Consider the following 22,104-nt stretch of genomic DNA (forward strand, 5'->3'; position numbering starts at 1 on the left):
GGGGACCAGTACACTATGAATCCTGGCTCCTCCCACAACCAAATGCCTTGGATTTGGCCGAGTTTGAGATGGCCGGCTTCGGTTTCCATTACGGGCAAAAACCGAGGTCGGCCCTCTCAAACTCGGCCACCTCTGACATTTGGCTGGCCCCAACCGTAGTAATGAAAAAAAAGATGGCCGGCCATCTTTTTCAAAAATACGGTTGGCTCCGCCCCTTCACGGCGCCGTCATCCGAGATGGCCGGTGCCGTTCGATTATGCCCATGTTACCACGTTAGTTTCTTTTTGAGCCCTGTGTGGTCCCGCAATCTCATTCTTACTGTACACCGCCGTCAAAAAGGCAGTAAATAAATCCTAATAAATAAAAAAAAATAAACGAACATGAATGCACCAATGCACAGAATTCTGGGTTTGTTGGGGCTCCTGCTTTGGGCCCACTGGTACTCAAATTGGTTTCCCAGGCTCACTCCAACACGGCCAGCCAGCTGCCACACTTTGGAGCCCAGCATGGCCCCGAATCAGGCCAATGTTTTCCCCAGTGGGTCTAGAACTTCCTACTTTCTCTTTTTCAGGCACCTGCCTACCTCTCACTCTGCTTCCCCACACCAGAGACCCTTTCAGGCATGCACAGGTTCCCATGACCATGCTACTGCTCCAATTCCTGCCACCTAACAGACCCTGGTGCACTAAGCCCTGCAGCCATCCTTCCTGGCACCACAACAGCCCCAAAGACCCCCACTCTACACTGCTGGACTCCCTCAAGCCTGAGCCCTTTGCTCCTTTCCCACTTTGCTGCCTACACCACATTACCTCTCTGCAATAAGGAACCAATACTATAAGTAATGAGGTAGATTGAATTCTATTATTCTGTTATTCAGGTGATTCAGGGGACTGATGTAATGAGAGGAACAAAAACCCTGCAGAAACTGGATCAGAAAGAGACACATAGACACCCACCCTCAGATCCGCAGCTTTCTTCCCCTCAGTAGATTGAAACTTCAGAAGATCTTCCAGGTTCTTTCTCAGAGGCTCCAGGTGCATTTTAAGCTTTTCCTGTGAATATTAAAACATCCTTGATTAGCATGTGATTATTTCTATAACCACAATTTCAGACTCGACAGTAAATGTGAGATGTTCCTTTAACTTGAGATCATTTCTTTAAGATAATTGAATTCTGAGAGGTCAATATTCAAAGTGATATAACCAGGCAGGGTAGGTTCCTGCCTGGGTTAAATTGTGCTGAACTGACCATGATCCAATATTCAGCAGCCCTTAATCGGACTTTGCTCCTGGATTTTGGCAGAGAGTCCAGTGGCGTAGCCAGACCTGACATTTTGGGTGGGCCCAGAGCTAATATGGGTGGGCACTAGGTGTGAGTAGTGTTTCTTGGGATACTCCTTAATAATGCCTTAGAGTGCACTTGATGATGGATTTCTAAGTGAACAGTCTGGTTCATGGAACACCGACATTTTTAAATATAGTGATTTTATCCCATATCTTAAACTTGACCAAATATGACTGCTATAAGGCAAACATGTCAAAATGGCACATATCATAAGTACATAAGTAATGCCATACTGGGAAAAGACCAAGGGTCCATCGAGCCCAGCATCCTGTCCACGACAGCGGCCAATCCAGGCCAAGGGCACCTGGCAAGCTTCCCAAACGTACAAACATTCTATACATGTTATTCCTGGGATTGTGGATTTTTCCCAAGTCCATTTAGTAGCGGTTTATGGACTTGTCCTTTAGGAAACCGTCCAACCCCTTTTTAAACTCTGCTAAGCTAACCGCCTTCACCACTTTCTCCGGCAACGAATTCCAGAGTTTAATTATACATTGGGTAAAGAAAAATTTTCTCTGATTTGTTCTAAATTTACTACACTGTAGTTTCATCGCATGCCCCCTAGTCATCCTTCAAACTTTGCTTTGTAACAAATGCAAATGCCTGATTAAGCTGTATTCATAAAACAGGTAAATTCTGAAACAGACATTCCCATTTAAAAAGCCAGACAAGTCAGACTCATATAGATCCCCACACGAACTACATGCACACAGAATCTTTTACATCGGTCACATGCCGAACACAGACCACCCTTTACAAATTGCAGAATAAAACACCAAAAATTAGAAATCACAGAGATGGCAAATTACCCAGTTCCAGGCTTGAGATTTTGTGCAGTCCTGATTTAAACTTTATAACCCAAATCAGTGTGGGATTTGCAGAGCCTGATTCTGCCCATGGAAATCAGTGCTGCAAGTCCCATAACAATGGGGTGGTCAGAAATGCAGGACTGCCCCCAAAACCCTGCCCTTCCCCCTCCCCCATAGTTTGGCATCAGCCGCGGGAGAAAAAGCAGCGACAGCGATCAAAGCAGTGGTGCACCTAGGGTAGTTGACACCCGGGGCTGGTCCTTTTTTAACACCCCCCTCCAAAATCCAGTACTAGGCATACCGAGAATACAAAACACTCAGGACCTATAGAGCAATTCTACCATACCATAAGCAGTAATTTGTACAAGTCACACAAGGAAAAGGAAAGCATCTTAAACACTACAGTGAGCACTAGAACATCAATTCAATTTGTCAATCCTGCACAGTCAATGCCAATTGAAAGCCATGTCTTTTTCACAAACACACGAATCCACTATAGAATAAGTAATCATAAACTTTCTATTTAGACAAAAATTAAACTGAACCCCCGATGCCAGACTCTGCATACAATGCAACACCACAGAAACAGAAACTGTCCCCTAGTACTGTGCAAAATATAAAGATTACAGATGTAAATTTGAAAAAACTAACAAGAATCAATCACCACTTTACAAATTAACAAATAGAAATAAAACAAATATAGAAAATAAAATAATACCATTTTATTGGACTAATACATTTAGCTTTCAGAGGCCAAAACCTCCTTCCTCAGGTCAATACAGTATAGTGCTGTTACAGTATCCTATCTTGACCTGAGGAAGGGAGTTTTGTTCTCTGAAAGTTAGTCAAAATGTATTAAAATTAGTTCAATAAAAAGATTACCTTGTGTACATGTTCTATTATAAACATTTATTAACACAGCTACAATACTACTTTATCCTAAAGCAAAAGAATAAAAATATAGATTTTATTTACAGTTTGTTGTCTCTGGTTTCTGCTTTCCTCATCTTCTTTTCACTGTCTTCCTTCCACCCAGCATCTGTCTTCATTCTTTCTCTGCCATCCAGTGTCTGCCCTTTCTTTCTGCCCCTTCAATCCACCATTTGCCCTCCCTTTCCCATCCATCCAGGGTCTGCCCTCCCTCTCGCTGCCCCTTCTTTTCGGCCCCCAGTTCCAGCCCCATTGTCCCACCTGCCCCTAGTTCCAGTCCCAGCACACATCTCCCACCTGCCCCTCCTATTTAGCCCCCAGTTTCAGCCCCACTATCCCACCAGTCCCCAGTTTCAACCCCAGTACTTTTCTCCCACCAGTCCAGAGCTTCAGCCCCCAGCCACTTCTCCCTTTCCCCTCTTCAGCCTCCAGTCCGCACAGTTTTAGCCCCCTTATCCCACCTATTGTCCTTTTCAGTTCCCAGTTCCCTTCATCCACATGCCTTGCATTAGCCCCCCCCCCTTTTCAGCCCGAGACCCATTCTCCCACCTGCCCCAGGCATGGCCCCATTCTCCCTCCTGCTCCCTTCTCAGACCCAGTCCCCTTCTCCCATCTGAGCCCCCCTGCACGACCCAGTCCCCACCTGCCTACCAGCTCCTTGATCGACGAGCAGACGACCCTCGTCTTCCACCTGGCACCGAGCCTTTAAAAAAAACGGAGAAACGCCTCGCGTCTGCTGTGTGCTGCTGTAAAGCAAGCACCAAATTGTCTCGTCGTGTCGGCCCTTCCTTCACTGTGTCCCGCCCTCACGGAAATAGGAAGTTACATCAGAGGGCGGGACACAGTGAAGGAAGGGCCGACGCGATGAAGCGATTTGCTGCTTGCTTTACAGCAGCGCACAGCAGACGTGAGGTGTTTCTTCGTTTTTTTTTAAGGCTCGGTGCCAGATGGAAGATGAGGGTCGTCTGCTCATCGATCATGGAGCTGTTAGGCAGGTGGGGACTGCAGTGCCAGCAGAGCACCCCCCCCCCCCACCTGCTGACACCCGGAGCGGGGCGGACGTTGGCTGGGCGGGCCTGGAGGGAAAGTGACTGGGCCTGGGCCCGTCCATGCCTGCCTGTGGTTACGCCCCTGGCAGAGACCTCCACAGCTGTGTCCAGGCAGAGGAGGGGTGATTCGGGACCAGAGTCAGGGTGGAACTGGGAGATATGTGGGCACCAGTGATATTCAGTTCCAGTGGCACATATGCAGTGGAGGAGTAACATAGTGGTTAGTGCAGCAGACTTTGATTCTGGGGAACTTGGTTTGATGCCCACTGCAGCTCCTTGTGACTCTGGGGAAGTCACTTAGCCCTCCATTGCCCCAGTTAAAAATAAGTACCTGTATATACTATGTAAACCACTTTGAATGTAGTTGCAAAAACCTCAGAAAGGCGGTATATCAAGTCCCATTTCCCTTATGACATCACAATATCAGAAGTGAGCTAAGTATCAGACAATCAAGCCACTGTGACATCACTGATGAGGTTGGCTCTTATTGGTGGAATGAGTGGGGGAGTAGCCTAGTGGTTAGTGCAGTGGACTTTGGTCCTGGGGAACTGGGTCCAATTCCCACTGCAGCTCCTTGTGATTCTGGGCAAGTCACTTAACCCTCCATTGCCCCAGGTACAAATAAGTACCTGTATATACTATGTAAACCACTTTGAACATAGTTGTAAAAGGCGCAGAAAGGTGGTGTATCAAGTTCCATTCCCTTTCCCCCTAACCAGGTAAACTGCACCACACACAAGGTGCCATAACTTTACCTGTTTAGGTACTCGGGTACAGCATGGAGTATTGGCAATACCTGTATTCCTTCTGGGAGCCACAACTCACGGGCTGAATATTGACCCCTGAATGTATATGAAAGATGCCCAAATAGACAGCAGCCAGGGTTCAAGTTTTGATGATTGATCTTACTGCTCATGTTTCAAACTCTGCTAAATCAATTCCTATTTTCAGTAATTTCATTAAATACACGCACCTTGTATTCCTGCGCAGCCTCCTCTATAGGGATCACGGTGTGAGATCTGTGATCTCTGGACTCCCTACAAATATGACAGATTACTCTCAGATCCTCTTCACAAAACAGCTTCAGTTTCTCTTCGTGCTTCTCACACAGATTCTCCTCTTTGGGTCTCACTGAAGTCTGACTGAGCTTTTTCGCTATTTCTGTCATATTTGCCAGCTGCCTGTTAGGTCTGAGGTTTGCCTGCAGAGACATTGCCCTGCACTGGGGACAGGGGAAGTCTGTGTCTCTCCCCTTCCAGGTCTGAGTGATACAGGAGCGGCAGAAGTTGTGTCCACAGTCTGTCATCACCGGATCTGTAAAATAATCCAGACACATAGAACAAGAAGCTTCATCTTGCAAACTCTCAGCTGGGGTTGTAGCAGCCATGATTCTTACAGGAAATTAGAGCAAGAATTCAGTTCCTGTTTCACATTGTAACTTGTAGTGAGTTTGAAAATAGGGGAGTGTCTCTCCGATGTAGTACTTTTGTCAGGGACTTTATGTAATTTGAAGACACCAGGGCTGTCTGCCCTCCTTGCTGTCTCTAAAGTTGCCATGTTGGTGAGAATACTGCCAAATTGGGCTGTTTACACTAACCACCCTTGGGATTTCTGAGAAAGCCACGGGTTGCAGGTTTTTGGGTGCTTTTTAGCCCTTGGCCGCGGGTTGGGTGCTTTTTCACTGCCCCCGTAGCCGCGTTTTAAGAAGCACCGCTAGACGCTAGTCTGTGCAGCTGCAGCAGTCCCTGAGCTTCCCTCTCTCCTATTGGTCCTAATTGGACCAATAGGAGGGCGAGGGAGCTGACATCCATGAAATTTGATTTGTGCACCTTTTCTGTGCATGCTCTCTCTCTCTCTCTCTCTCTCTCATTCCACAGTGCCAGTGAAAGTATCTGTGCCCCCTTGCCCCCCCCCTCCTGACCGCAGCTCCTCCACGTGGCCTGCGCCCTTTTGTAAGTCCAGGATGGGGGATGGAGGGTGGAGGGAGGGGAGGGAGCCGGAGAGTGGAGCGGATATGAGCTGCTGCAACCACGTTGTCGTGCTTAATTGTTGTTGGCATTTTTATTTAATCTCACTTAATATTTTCAACCACTGCCGTTGCTGCCAAACTTCTGCAGTCATAGCAGCATTTTACTACCAGCACAATTCGTTGCATCTTCCATTCCCTACCCCCTACGGGAGGGTGGGAAGAGAGGATGAGGGCCTGGAGCACAGAAGGAGTGCTATGAAAAGAGGGTGAGGGTCTGGAATAAGTGGAGAGGAGGATGTGAAGTGAGGATGAGGTGCAAGACCATGTGGGGTGGGGTGAAGAGAGTTGAGGAGCTGGTCCACAGAGAAGGTTGCATGAAGACAGTGTGAGGTTCTGATCCATAAGGGAGAAGAGAGGGTGAGGTTCTGGAAAGGGCCATGCTGGATTTAATGAAGGGGTCTTAGCCCGTAATTTCTCAGTGTCAATCCTCTTAAGACTTGTTAACTGTAGTCTCAATATCTTGAAGTATAACCTTGGCACACCAGCACATACCTGAAGCCTCTTTATTTTCTGAAATTTCCTTTATTGAATAAATACAGATAATTTACTCACAGTCAGATGTTCAGAAGTGTTGCCCCAGGGCACAGAGACTCCGTAATTCTGAGAGCTGTATCAATGGTTGGAGGTAGAAATCTGAAGAAAGCCTCAGGAGCAAGAACAGGAGTGGGAACAGAACCAGGTTCTTCAAAAAGCAGACCAGAGACGTCCAATATGTGAAATATAATTTATTTGAGAAAAAACTCTACAAGGTACCCTGTTCCGGCACTGATGGTGCCTTTTTCAGGAGTCTATATAGATTTAAAAGACATATAAATGTATCACAGTAAAAGACATATTTGTAAAACATTAATAAAACATGTACAATGTCACTAATACAATCTTGCGTGAATAAGACCCAGTAACCAGACAGATGGTAAGTATAAGTTACTTTTTAAAAAACTTTAAACCCAATTTGGGGTGTAGTAAACATGGCGTTGTTAACAAAATTGGTTCTTTTGTTGTATAAGCATATATTCAAAGAATTCTTGTTGTGGAAAATTAACCAGCAGTTATAATCTCTTTTTTTTTTTTTTTTTTATATTTAAACGGTTTTTATTAGATTTGCAACAAATATAAACACAGCCACACAAGGCTCTGCAGTTAACCCTTAACATATCTCAAGCTAATTATACAACCATTCGTTAATAAACATATGTCATTTATGCATTTTGTGGTACAGCCTTTTATTTATTGCTCTTATCCCACTTATCCTTCCCCTCCCTCTCCCTCCCTTCCCCCCACCCCCCTCTCGACCTGGGAGTTATTCAGTGTAGTCTATGGTTTTATCCTTCATTTAAGAGCAAACTTCGACCTCTCTGGCTTAGACTTTTCAGATAAGGGCCCCAAACAGCCAAGAAGTTATAATCTCTTTAACAGGTACAATAATAATGCTCTGGAACAACAGTGAAACTATCAGATCAGTATTGACTAAATTATCTTATTTTCTTTCTCTTACTCTATAGCTATAACTTTCTTTTGTATTGTGTGTCTTAAGATTTGATTCTTTGTGATCTATGTTTTTCAGGTGTAGACACCCAGAACCAGTCTCTATAAACGGTAAATTTGACTAAACTAATTGATTTCTCAATGTCATTTATTTCTGTAGGTGGTAGCGCAGGCTTATCATTACCAGTGGCGTTCCTAGGGGGACTGGCACCCGGGGCGGATCGCTGATGTGCCCCGCCCCCCGGGTGCAGCGCCCCCCCCCGATGCAGCGCGGTTCCCCCCTGGCGAAAGGACACCCCCGCGAAGGAACCCCCCCCCCACCGGGTGCACACCGCCGAGGGGGGGGCCGCGCGCGCCTGTCCTCCGTTGTTCCATGCTTCTTCTCTGCCCCGGAACAGGAAGTAACTTGTTCCAGGGCAGAGAAGAAGCATGGCACAACGGAGGACAGGCGGCACCCCCCCGGCGGCGTGCACCCGGGGCGGACCGCACCCCCCCCCCCCAGGAACGCCACTGATCTTTACTTTGGTCTTTCTTTGCGCTTCTTTTCTTCACCTTGCTTGACCGTTGGAGCTCAGGTTCTTCTCTTCCAGCTTTGGAACCTGCTGCCTTTCACTTTAAAGCAAATCAATAAGAGAAACTTTCTTCCTGTCTAACATCAGGGACAACCCTAGCTAGCACACAGGGAGTACTGGGGCTTTCTAGCTGATAAAAGAAATTATAATTTTCCAATCCTACATAATTCTGTTTCACACAGTCTTAATTATTGCAAAGCATTCGAAAAAGCACACAAGTAATAAGAAATCAGTTTTCAGATTTTTCTTGAACAAATCCCACTCCTTTCACTTCCAGCTCACTTTACCTTTACTCAGTACTTAAACACTTGGAGAAAAACTAACTTTCAACCACTTTTGGCTCAGAAATCCTATCACACTGTCAGAACTCTCTCACACAGGTCTTCACTCTTGGGTGTCTTCATTCCCTCTTCCTACTCCCAAGCTATTGCTGAGGAAGATGATGACTCTTAGTCACTAGCTGACCTCCACTAGCCAATCAGGTCTCAGACCACCATGTCACAGAAATTCTGTGCAGGAACGTTGTTCAAAACTTAGAGAAATTATTTAATTACAATCATTTTGTTGTTCAAGATTCAAGTATGGCCTAAGTAAGATACTATTTGAAAAAGTCTACATAAGCAGTGTCACGAAATGCATAGCCACCCATATGGGGCTACTCCGTAGCCACTTAGAGGGTCTATCGCTTGCATCAGCTGCTTGTGCTCTACACTAGCACCCTCCTCCTACTGATAGGTCCCAACCACCTCTGGGTGAGTCTCCCACTCTCAAATTATCCCCAGTGATTTCTAGGTTACTGGAGGCCACACTCCCAGTGGTCCCACAGCTCCCAGAAAGCACTCACAGACCCAACACACATACTACCAGGATTCTCAATCAGTCCAGACAAGCAGGGTCAATACACTAAAACTGTTTATTGTCTGAAAAAGTAGAACAATGAACAGAAAAGTTGCAATCCACAAAACATTAACAAGTAACTGAAATATGGATCAATTATAATACTAACTAAACATTTGTTTAATGTCTAAATAGTACCTGGGGAGATCAGGACATATAGCTGCTCACAAGTTATCAAATATATTTTTGCAGGGTTTCAGTAAAGATCTCTCTCTCTCTCTCTCTCTATCTTTTCTCCCTGGCTGAAACTGGAGCAAAAGCCAGTAGCTCCTGGGTAACTTCAAACTCCAGGCCAATCAGAGCCCAGGACAAGTTTCCAAAAATAGCTGGCCACATCACTGCAGGTCTTTTCTCTGTAACAGCTTTAAATATAAACATGCACCACCTGCTGGCCAAACTAGAGAAATACATTGCAGGAACATATCAAAACAATTATCACAGGCTTTAAAACCCATTGTTCTGTCATAAGCAGCTTTGTAGTCAGGTATATTATGTCACCAAGAGTGTGTCGATTTGGAGAATTAGCCGGCCTCATCTGAACTATAGAGCCTCACACAGCCTCTCAGTAACTACTAGAACTACCACTGTCCCCATCTTTCCCCCCCTGATTAGTCCCAGGCTGGCTCTCATGTGTATATACATATCCATTCCACAGCTGTTTGAAATATAGAACTCCTGATTCTACACAAGAAAAGGCATGGATAAGTGTCAAGCCTCTTAAGACTTGTTAACTGTAAAGTCTCAATATCTTATAGTATAACCTTGGCACACCAGCACACACCTGAAGCCTCTTTATTTTCTGAAGTTTCCAAAAATACTAGGACTAGGGGGCATGTGATGAAACTTCAGTGTAGTACATTTAAAACAAATCGGAGAAAACATTTCTTCATCCAACGCGTAATTAAACTCTGGAATTCGTTGCCAGAGAACGTGGTGAAAGCGGTTAGCTTGGCCTAGTTTAAAAGGGGGTTAGATGGTTTCCTAAAGGACAAGTCCATAAACCGCTACTAAATGGACTTGGGAAAAATCCACAATTCCGGGAATAACATGTATAGAATGTTTGTACATTTGGGAAGCTTGCCAGGTGCCCTTGGCCATTGTCGTGGACAGGATGCTGGGCTCGATGGACCCTTGGTCTTTTCCCAGTGTGGCATTACTTATGTACTTATGATGCATGTGGGAAAAAAGAACCCGAATTATAGCTATGTCATGCAAGGTTCCACGTTAGGAGTTACGGACCAAGAAAGGGATCTGGGTGTCGTCGTCGATAATACACTGAAACCTTCTGCTCAGTGTGCTGCTGCGGTTTGGAAAGCGAATAGAATGTTGGGTATTATTAGGAAAGGTATGGAAAACAGGTGTGAGGATGTTATAATGCCGTTATATCACTCCATGGTACGACCACACCTTGAGTATTGTGTTCAATTCTGGTCGCCGCATCTCAAGAAAGATATAGTTGAACTGGAAAAGGTGCAGCGAAGGGCGACTAAAATGATAGCGGGGATGGGACGACTTCCCTATCAAGAAAGACTAAGGAGGCTGGGGCTTTTCAGCTTGGAGAAGAGACGGCTGAGGGGAGACATGATAGAGGTATATAAAATAATGAGTGGTGTGGAACAGGTGGATGTGAAGTGTCTGTTCACGCTTTCCAAAAATACTAGGACTAGGGGGCATGCGATGAAACTACATTGTAGTAAATTTAAAACAAATCGGAGAAAAGTTTTCTTCACCCAACGCATAATTAAACTCTGGAATTCGTTGCCGGAGAACGTGGTGAAGGCAGTTAGCTTGGCAGGGTTTAAAAAGGGGTTAGACAGTTTCCTAAAGGACAAGTTCATAAACCGCTACTAAATGGACTTGGGAAAAATCCACAATTCCAGGAATAACATGTATAGAATGTTTGTATGTTTGGGAAGCTCGCCAGGTGCCCTTGGCCTGGATTGGCCACTGTCGTGGATAGGATGCTGGGCTCGATGGACCCTTGGTCTTTTCCCAGTGTGGCATTACTTATGTATTTATGTACCTGTGAAAGTACATTACACACAATGCAATGCTCACATATCTTTGCAGTGAGAATAACAGTAAAAGCATTAAACACATTTTGGCGTCACACTATAAACTAGTGCAAGGCTGTAGAAGGACAGAACAATAAGGAACATCTGGAGAAAGCATGTATCGGGAGCAAGTTCAGAAGAATTGAACCAAAAGAGGCTAAGCAATTTTGGAATTCTGCTCATTGAGACACAAAGTCAGTGGCTGCCAGCAGAAACAACACTGTGCAAGCTCACCTCTGTTTTAATAATCACTAGTAAAAGAGGCCCGTTTCTGAGGAAATGAAACGGGCGCTAGCAAGGTTTTCCTCCCCAACATCCCCCCCTCCCTGCCAACCCCTTCGTTGTTCTGCCATTGCTCCGCCCTCAACGTCATGACGTTTGATGCGAGGGCGGGGCACGGAGCGATTTCGGTGGCTTCACCACCACGAACCTTCGAACCGTTTTGAAGGAAGTGACGTCAGTGGCTTGGCTTCACTGACGTCACTGTCTTCAGAACGTTGAGGGTGAGTTTGTGCAAAATGGAACAGAGATTCAGATGTGCACAGCCTCTTCATACCAGGAATCCCTGGGGACTGGGCAGGGGGGAGGAGGCTTGACTGGTCCTTCTGCATGTTGGGGGGGGGGAGGGACGGATGGGGATTGTGATCACAGGGGCAGGAGGGGGAACCATTGGTACGTCAAACTCCACCTCTGTACTAAAAGCCCACCTTTTGGAGGCTGTTTTTTAACTCCTAACTCCTATTCACCTGTTTATTTATTTGTTACATTTGTATCCCACATTTTCCCACCTAGTTGCAGGCTCAATGTGTCTTACACAGGACCATAGTGTTGACATCGACTTCCTGCTCCGCTCCGGGGACAGAAAGAGGAGGAGGAGCAGTTGCAGAGATGACAGCCCATGCTTGAAGGCTGCCTGTGGCCCCGCGCTTGCGTTTTACATTTTTTTTGTTTGTTAGCTCTATTTTTTTTTTTGTCACGGCCGCTGCTGCTCAACAGAAGAAGCAGCAGTGGCCAGGAAATGGTTTTCGGGTGGAAGGGGGAGCGAGAGGCAGGTAGAATGGAGAGAGTGAGAAGATGGGGAGAGAAGGAGGGGACATGGAGAAGGGCTGGAGAAAGAGAGAAGCTGCTGAAGATGGGGAGAAAGGGGGGATCCTGACGGAGAGCAGAAAGAGGGGAGACACTGGAAGGAAGGGTAGGGAGAGAAGCAGGAGAGACATTGAAGGATGGGGAGAGAGGGGGGACATAATGAATGGAAAACGGTAGAGAGAGAGACACTGGATGGAAGGATTGGGAGAGGGGTAGACTTTGGATGGAAGGATAAGGAAGGAGAGAAAGAGGGAAGACACTGGGTAGAAGGATAGGGAGAGAAAGAGGGGAGATGGATGAAAGGATGCAGAGAGAAAGGGGAGAGACTGGAAGGATGTGGATAGAAAGAGAGGGGACACTGAACAGAAAAGGACAGAGAGATAGAGAAACACTGGATAGAAGGAGGGGAGAGAGAGAGAGAGACACTAGATGGAAGGATCAGGAGAGAGGGTAGATGGGTGGAAGGATGGGGAGTGAAAGAGGGAAGACACTGGGTAGAAGGATAGGGAGAGAAAGAGGGGAGATGGAATGAAAGGATGCAAAGAGGAAAGGGGAGAGACTGGAAGGATGTGGATAGAAAGAGAGGGGACACTGAACACAAAAGGATAGAGAGACACTGGATAGAAGGAGGGGAGAGAGAGAGACACTAGATGGAAGGATCAGGAGAGAGGGTAGATGGGTGGAAGGATGGGGAGAGAAAGAGGGAAGACACTGGATGGAAGGGTAGGGAGAAAAAGGAGATGCTAGATGGAAGGATGCAGAAAGAAAGAGGGGAGACACTGGAAGGATGGGCAGAGAAAGAGGGGAGCTGCTGGATGGAAAGGGGGAGAGGACAGAGTAGTGAAAGACTGGAGAATAAAAGGAAGGGGCTCGTGGAGAACAAGGATGAGGAAAAGATGAAAAGCCATAGGTAGATGAAGTAAAAAGAAGGAAATTAAAGAATGGATAGTAAGAATGAGTTAAATCTGGACAGAGAGAGAGGCAGAAAAATATTGAAGAAAACAAAGAAAAAGGAGAGAAAAATGATGAATGGACAGGAAACCCTGGCAAGAGAAAGACGAAGGAAAGCAGAATCAAGAGACTGGGAGCAACACAATTAGAAAAAGTAAATGGCCAGACAACAAAGGGACAGAAAATAATTTTATTTTTAATTTAGGATAAAGTAATGTGGTAGCTGTGTTAATAAAGTTTAATAAATACAAATAAAACACAAAATAGAAAATAAGGTGATAGCTTCACTGATTTAAAAACATTTTTGATTAGCTTTCAGAGACCAGCACTTCCTTCCTCAGGTCAGGAGAGGATCCATAACAGCATTATACTGACCTGAGGCAGGAGGTTTTGGCCTCTGAAAGCTCATTGAAAAGGGTGTTAGGCTATTAAATAAAATATTTTCTGAAATGGCCGCAGGTTTCAGGTGTGCCAGGGGGCAGAGCCATGTGTAGTGGGTGGAGCCAATGCAAAGTGAGGCAGGCTGGGGGCGTGTTCTAAAATCTCCCACTCAAAAATTGGGACCCCTTGGCAGCTCTGTAACAGTGTTGCCAGAGCTGCAGGTTTCCTGCCCAATTGGTCTCCTTTCCGCGACCCGCTGCGACTTTTTCATGCCACGTGTGGGTTGCGGGATTTTGGGCAGCTTTTTGTTGCCCCGCCGGCAGTTTTTTTGCCCACCGCAGTTTTTTCCCATGGCCATCGGCCGCGGGTTGGCTCAGTTTTCCTGCGGCCGCGGCCAGTGGAGACGGGCTTAATGATGTCATTTGTATGCAAATAGCCTAATTAATATGTATTAACGATGTCATTCATATGCAAATCGACTCATTAATATTTATTAATGATGCCATTCATATGCAAATTGACTTTGTGCGGTTTGGGGCTGGTTTTGGGCGTGAACAATTTTTTCCATCTGGCAACACTGCTCTGTAATCACTGTGTCATTTTGAGAGGCCGGTTCTAGGGACACCCTAGCACTGCTGAAATTTAGTGGTTAGCACAAACAAATAATTTAACTGTCCAGATGCCATTTTTGCCTGGTTAAATTGCTTTGAATATCAACAACCCCTGCGTGGTCTGAAATTAAAAATCTGAGTAATACAAATATCTTCCATCCACTGTTCTTCCACCCAAAATATTGAATTTAAAAAAAAAGAGCTCTGACCATATAATACCAATCAGTGGCATAGGAAGGGGGGGGCGGTCCGCCCCGGGTGCACGCCGCTGGGGGGGTGTCGGCTCCGCTGGTTCCCTGCTCCCTCTGCCCCAGAACAGGTTACTTCCAGCTCCCAGCAGCTCCCAGCGACGTGCACTCGGGGGCAGATCGGCCCTCTCGCCCGCCCCTCGCTTCCTAATTGAAGAATGCGCTCCGGGGGGGAGGGGAGGGTGCATGCCGAGGGGGGAGGCGCCGTGCTGTACCTGGGGGGGCAGCGGTGACCCGCCCCGGGTGTCAGTCGCCCTCGCTACGGCACTGATACCAATAAAGGTGCACCTCCCTAGGGTTACCAAATGGCGCCAGAAAAAGCAGGTCATATAACATGGTTGCTGGTAGAATTTATAGTTGGGCCCTAACTAGCCCTTTTGTAACAGAAAGAAGTACATTATAGCTGTCTGAATCATTACTACTACTACTACTACTATTTATCATTTGTATAGCACTACAAGGCATATGCATTGCTGTACATCAAACACAAAAAAGACAGTCCCTGCTCAAAGAGCTCACAATCTAAAAATGGAATGTTGGTAGTGGAATAGCAACATTCCATGTAGAATCTCAAATAGTAGCAACAGAATCTCCAATAGTAGCAACATTCCATGTAGAATCTCAAGTAATAGCAACATTCCAGAATCTCAAATAGTAGCAACATTCCATGTAGAATCTCAAGTAATAGCAACATTCCAGAATCTCAAATAGTAACAACATCCCATGTTCCACTGCACTAACCACTAGGCTACTCCTCCACTAGCAACATTCCATCTAGAAGCCTGCCCTTGCAGATCAGCAACGCGGCCACGCAGGCTTCTGTTTCTGCCCGTACGTGCAGGACATCAGACTCACAGAAACAGAAGCCTGCGCGGCCGCGTTGCTGATCTGCAAGGGCAGGCTTCTACATTACTACTACTACTACTACTACTTATCACTTCTATAGCGCTACAAGGCATACGCAGCGCAGTACACCATACACAAAAAGACAGTCCCTGCTCAAAGAGCTTACAATCTAAATATGGAATGTTGCTAGTGGAATAGCAACATTCCATCTAGAATCTCCAATAGTAGCAACATTCCATGTAGAATCTCAAGTAATAGCAACATTCCAGAATCTCAAATAGTAACAACATCCCATGTTCCACTGCACTAACCACTAGGCTACTCCTCCACTAGCAACATTCCATCTAGAAGCCTGCCCTTGCAGATCAGCAACGCGGCCACGCAGGCTTCTGTTTCTGCCCGTACGTGCAGGACGTCAGACTCACAGAAACAGAAGTCTGCGCGGCCGCGTTGCTGATCTGCAAGGGCAGGCTTCTACATTACTACTACTACTACTTATCACTTCTATAGCGCTACAAGGCATACGCAGCACAGTACACCATACACAAAAAGACAGTCCCTGCTCAAAGAGCTTACAATCTAGGTAAGACAGGTAAACAGACAGAACAATTAAGGGTAAGGGAAAAAATAGGCGAGGTAAAGGACAGGGCAAGTGAGTAGGGGTTAGGAGTCAAAAGCAGTTAGGAGTCATTAAACAAAGGACCTGTGTGTGTGAGACAGAGAGAGAAGGGGGGTAAGAAGCCCACACACTGCTGGCAGACAAGCTTCAGGGATAGCTAAAAGACATGCAGCCAGAGCTGAGATAAACTGTAGCATGAGACCATACAGGAGAGACAGGAAGGGGGGTTATACCAGCCCAAGGCCACACTAACATTTGCAAGATAACAGTGAAACAAAGAAAGCAAAGGAGAGGGTGTTAGGAAATTCAACATGCTAGCCTGTTAAGCAGAATACTAGCAGGCGAGCTAACAAAGACAGGCATGTGATCAGTGTCCAATGAGAAAATGTAGGTTCGGACACTTAAATGTAACTATAACATCTGTAGAATATTATAGAAGTGTGTGTGTGTGTGTGTGTGTGTGTGTCTCACAGTTTAGAGCAAGGATGATTTTTGAACAATTAATTAATTAAGCCTTGGATCATCAATCTGATTTTGTGAGTCCTATTTTGGTACAGGTTCTCAGGTTATCTGGGGGGGGGGGGGGGCTATTTATAACAAGATTGAGCCAGTCTGGGTTCTACTTCCATTGCTTTCAATGGAAGCAAAACCTGGACTGGATCAATGTGTCCTCCTTTTTCACTGGAGCCATATGGCAACCCTAGACCTCTCCCCCCAGGTCCATCATATCTTCATCTGCCTCACCCCAGGTCCAGCACATCTTCTTCTCCCCACCCCCACCCCCCAGGTCCAGTGTTGTTATGCCATTCCAGAAGAAACACAGCCCACTGCACCAGCCGTTTCTAAATTTCAGGATTTTTCCAGAAGATGGAGGCTGAGACCAGTCTGTTGTTTACAAAATTAATTTTGCTTTAAATTTGGATGTACAGTCCATTCTCGGCATTTGCGATGGTATGGTTCACGAAAGAGATCGCAAACAGCAAATTTGCAAATTCCAAAAAATGTACTTATGGTAAATTGGAGTTAGGTTCCAGCTATAACAATTTTTCCTCAAAACCGTGAAAAGTGAATGCATATCTCTATAGAAAATACAGGGTTTAGGTCCTGCATTGGACAACACATAACAAAAATCAGAGAAATATAGAGGGGCATTTTCGATATGATGTCTAAATCCAACTTTGGACGTGATACTGAAAACATCTAAAAATCAAGTAATGAAAATGGCCATTTTCAAATCAGAAAAAAAATATCTTTCTTATTTGAAAATGGCCATTTCCTAGACATTGTTGTACTTAGTGCATCTATCCTTTTAGACCATTAAAAAAAAAGTCACAAGTATTGCCATACAAGGACAGACCAAAGGTCCATCAAGCTTATGGACTTTTCTTTTAGGAAGCTATCCAAACCTTTTTTTTAACCCCGCTAAGCTGACTGCTTTTATTACATTCTCTGGAAACGAATTCCAGAATTTAATCACACGTTGAGTGAAGAAATATTTTCTCCAATTTGTTTTAAATGTACTATGTAACTTCATTGCATGCCCCCTAGCTGGAATACATTGCACACAATGAAAAATTGGATATTATAGGCATCTCTGGGACCTGGTGGAAGGAAGATAACCAGTGGGACACTGTCATACCAGTCTACAAATTATATTGTAGTGATAGGGTGGACAGGATTGGAGGAGGGGCAGCACTGTACATTAATGAGAACCTTGACTCAGATAGACTGCAAATTTTGCAAGACACAAAACCCCTATTGGAATCTTTGTGGATTGAAATTCCATGTGAAAAGGGGAAAAGGATGGTGATAGGAGTGTACTACCGTTCGCTTGGCCAGGACGAGCAGACGGACGCAGTAATGTTAAAGGAAATTAGGGAAGCAAATAAAATGGGCAATGTAATAATAATGGGTGATTTCAATTATCCGGATATAGACTGGGTTAATGTAACATCGGTACACGCTAGGGAGGTAAAATTTCTTGATGAAATCAAGGACGGCTTCATGGAACAGCTGGTTCAGGAGCCGACAAGAGAAGGAAAAATACTAGACTTATTCCTTTGTGGAGCGCATGATCTGGTGCGGCGGGTAACGGTGCGGGGGCCGCTTGATAACAGTGATCATAATTTGTTCAAATTTGTTTATTGAGGTTTATATAACATTATACACAAAAGGAAATGGCTATTACATAATAAGACCTGTGACACCATATCCAGTACAGTCAAGAGAATACATCGCAAAGGGCAAAAGGGGCCTTGTGTCTGATAGCCCCCTGCCTATACACTCTTCCTCTGTGCGAACCATCATTACTTGTACACTGTGCACCTGTACCCGTTATCTACTTACGGGTAGCGTATGAATACTTTCCCCCCCGCAGTTACTTAAGCTATTTCCATACAAAAATAAGTATCTGCCAGTTTCTTTTATGCGCCAATCTGTGGTACAGAAACTTTAAACATTTCACTATGTAACCATATCACAAAACAATCAAAACTCGCCATCCGCCCAAACTAATATACCAACACTGCACCCAGTGAACTACAAAGTGCAAAACCAGATGTTCCCCATCCCCCCTCCATCCCCCCCCCCCATCCCTACCCCTCACCCTCCCTCCCCGCCGTCCCTAGCTAAGCAGGAGTCTCGAACAAACCTCTGGGGCTCTCAACTGGTGTTAACAAGCAAGCTTCTCCCTCTCGGACTCAGTATTTGCAGATAAGGGGCAGTGATCATAATTTGATCAGTTTTGATATTGGCTTCAAAGTAAGTGAACTTAGGAAATCAAATACACTAGCGTTTAACTTTAGAAAAGGAGATTACGATAAAATGAGAAGAACAGTGAAAAAAAAAGACTGAGAGGAGCAGTTGATAGGGTAAAAAACTTGCATCAGGCGCAGATGCTGTTCAAAAACGCCATCCTGGAAGTCCAGGACAAATATATTCCGCATATTAGAAAAAGAGGAAAGAAGACCAAACGTCAGCCGGCGTGGCTAAACAGTAAGTTAAAGGAAGCTATTAGAGCTAAAAAAACAATCCTTCAGAAAATGGAGAAGGGAAAAGACTGAAAATAATAAGGTACAAAAGAAGGAATGTCAAGCCAAATGCAAAGCGGAGATAAGGAGGGCTAAGAAGGACTTTGAAAAAAAAAAGATAGCATTAGAAGCAAAAACACATAGTAAAAAGTTTTTAGGTACATTAAGAGCAGGAAGCTGGCTAAAGAATCGGTTGGGCCGCTGGATGACAGTGGTGTTAAAGGGGCAATCAGGGAAGACAAAGCCGTAGCGGAGAGATTAAATGAATTCTTTGCTTCGGTCTTCACTGAGGAAGATTTGGGAGGGACACCGGTGCTGGAAAGGGTATTTGAAGCAGGCAAGTCGGAGAAACTAAATTAATTCTCTGTAAACTTGGAGGATGTAATGGGTCAGTTCTGCAAACTGAAGAGTAGCAAATCTCCTGGACCAGATGGTATTCATCCCAGAGTATTAATAGAACGGAAAAATGAAGTTGTGGAGCTACTGTTAGTAATATGCAATTTATCCCTAAAATCAGGAGTGGTACTGGAAGATTGGAGGGTGGCCAATGTAACGCCGATTTTTTTAAAAGGTTCCAGAGGAGATCCGGGAAATTATAGACCGGTGAGTCTGACGTTGATGCCGGGCAAAATGGTAGAGGCTATTATTAATAATAAAATTACAGAGCACATTCAAAAGCATGGACTGATGAGACAAAGTCAGCATGGATTTAGTGAAGGGAAGTCTTGCCTCACCAATCTACTGCATTTTTTTGAAGGGGTGAACAAACATGTGGACAAAGGGGAGCCAGTGGATATTGTGTATCTGGATTTTCAGAAGGCGTTTGATAAAGTGCCTCATGAAAGACTCCAGAGGAAACTGGAGGGGCATGAGATCGGAGGTAGTGTACTACTGTGAATTAAAAGCTGGTTGAAAGATAGGAAGCAGGGAGTAGAGTTGAATGGTCATTATTCTCAATGGAGAAGGGTAGTTAGTGGGGTCCCTCAGGGGCTAGAGATGGGAGTGAGGTAATTAAATTTGCAGATGACACAAATTTATTCAGGGTCGTCAAGTCACAGGAGGATTGTGAAAGACTACAAGAGGACCTCAGGAGACTGGGAGATTGGGCATCTAAATGGCAGCTGAAGTTCAATGTTGACAAGTGCAAAGTGATGCATCTGGAAAAAAGGAACCCGAATTACAGCTATGTCATGCAAGGTTTCGCGTTAGGAGTCACGGGCCTAGAAAGGAATCTGGGAGTCGTCGTTAAGACGTTGAAATCTTCTGCTCAGTGTGCTGTGGCGGCGAAGAAAGAGCACTTAACACCTCTGAAATAGGAGATGGTAAGTGTTCCTGTGTAAATTCAGCTTTACTCCACATAAGATTGAGATATGAAAAGACCAAACTTCAGACTGAAACAATCCCAGAGGTCTAATCTATAAATGAACAGTAAAGCAGTCTCTCACCACCACTTTGAAAGAATTGATTCTCTCAAGAGGAAAAGGACCTCCGAAACCAAACAGACCAACACTTTCTATAGTTTGAGTCTGTATCTCTAGGTTCCAGTTCTATCATGGGTTCAAGAGCCTCTTATTTTCAAATTTTTACAAAATGCAGATATTAATAGTTTATCTCATTCTTTTATATATTTTTCATTATCGTTTCATTTCCAAAAGCAACCTCACATAATCCAAAAAATTCAAAAAGTAGCACTGATCTATGCAGCTTCATTAGGACTCTCAATTCAATACGGGCATCGTTGCAGTCTGCTGCAATCTGCGACAGAAAACACTCTATTGTCATGCTGCAAATGAACAATTAACTATTTATAACCATCTTACTTACTAATTCAAAGGACTGGATTCAGCTCCGTTTTGGCTGCATTCCAAAATGGTGCTGCTATTTAAGCTAAATGCCCACACATGCGCCATGACCATTACTTCCTTATTTATAAGGTTGCATATCTTGACATCATAAGAGGTAAATATTGTGATGAAACGCCTAACCACCTGCCTGGGTCTATCCCTAGCGCAGCTCAGGTCCAACTGCATCTACCGCTTGTGCTCTACACTTGCACCCTCCTTCCACTGACTGAGTCACAACCGCCTCTGGGTTAGTCTCCCGTGCTCAACTTAACCCCAGTGATTTGGTGGGGCCATACTCCCAGTGGTCCCACAGTTCCCAGACAGCACTCACAGACCCAACACACAAACCACCAGGATTCTTTATCAGTCCAGACATGCAGAACGAACAAACAATTGTGTTTATTCTCAGAACTTGGAACAGTGGACAAAAATGTGCAATTGGCAAACAAGAACAGGTAAGTGAAATGGATCAGTTATAACACTAACTAAACATTTGCATACTGGCTAAACAGTACCTGCGCAGATCAGGACATATAATTCACCGAGCCTCAGCAAAGAGATCTGTCTCTCTTTCTTCCTGGCTAAGACTGAAGGCAAAATCAGTACACTCTAAAGGAAATGAGCTCCTGGGCCAATCAGAGCCCAGTTAACAAGATTTGAAAGTACACTGCTGCTTGCTTCCAGCTTGTGCATTCAGAACTTTCAGTTCCCTATAATAAGTTTACAGCAAAGAAACACCACCTGCTGGCCAAATGGGAGAAATACACTTCAGGACATAATTAAAATAGGAAAATATCTAGTACTTAAAGTACACTGTTTCTTCACACATTTCAAATACAATTTCTCACAGCTAGCGCATTCATAAAAAGGCAAACCATTCTATTTGATTATGCACTTAGGGAGTAGAAATCCACGGGAGATGTATGTGTTAGGCGGTGAGAGTCTGCTAGGTACGAATGGGGAGAGGGATCTTGGGGTGATAGTATCTGAGGATCTGAAAGCGATGAAACAGTGCGACAAGGCGGTGGCCATAGCTAGAAGGTTGCTAGGCTGTATAGAGAGAGGTGTGACCAGCAGAAGAAAAGAGGTGTTGATGCCCCTGTACAAGTCATTGGTGAGGCCCCACCTGGAGTATTGTTTTCAGTTTTGGAGGCCGTATCTTGCAAAGGATGTAAAAAGAATTGAAGCGGTGCAAAGAAAAGCTACGAGAATGGTATGGGATTTACGTTACAAGACGTATGAGGAGAGACTTGCGGACCTGAACATGTATACCCTGGAGGAAAGGAGAAACAGGGGTGACATGATACAGACGTTCAAATA

The 22,104-nt window shown here is 44.9% G+C and overlaps 2 protein-coding genes across 3 annotated transcripts in view; one reads left to right on the forward strand and one right to left on the reverse strand.

Moving 5' to 3' along the window:
* LOC115468298 (E3 ubiquitin-protein ligase TRIM39-like) overlaps positions 1–5,519 on the reverse strand; it is a 47,582-nt gene extending 42,063 nt beyond the window's left edge. For both annotated transcript variants that reach the window (XM_030199928.1, XM_030199929.1), the window contains exons 1-2: positions 5,106–5,519; positions 957–1,052 (exon numbers count right to left, since the gene is read on the reverse strand). In XM_030199928.1, the coding sequence (XP_030055788.1) occupies positions 957–1,052; positions 5,106–5,519 (510 nt within the window). The remainder of the gene's footprint in view (positions 1–956; positions 1,053–5,105) is intronic.
* Positions 1–22,104, forward strand: part of LOC115468205 (E3 ubiquitin-protein ligase TRIM39-like) — a 1,720,076-nt gene that overhangs the window by 1,630,663 nt on the left and 67,309 nt on the right. The gene's annotated exons all lie outside the window — the stretch shown is intronic.

The sequence above is a fragment of the Microcaecilia unicolor genome, chromosome 4, assembly GCF_901765095.1.
Source record: "Microcaecilia unicolor chromosome 4, aMicUni1.1, whole genome shotgun sequence".
Classification (NCBI taxonomy): Eukaryota; Metazoa; Chordata; class Amphibia; order Gymnophiona; family Siphonopidae; genus Microcaecilia; species Microcaecilia unicolor.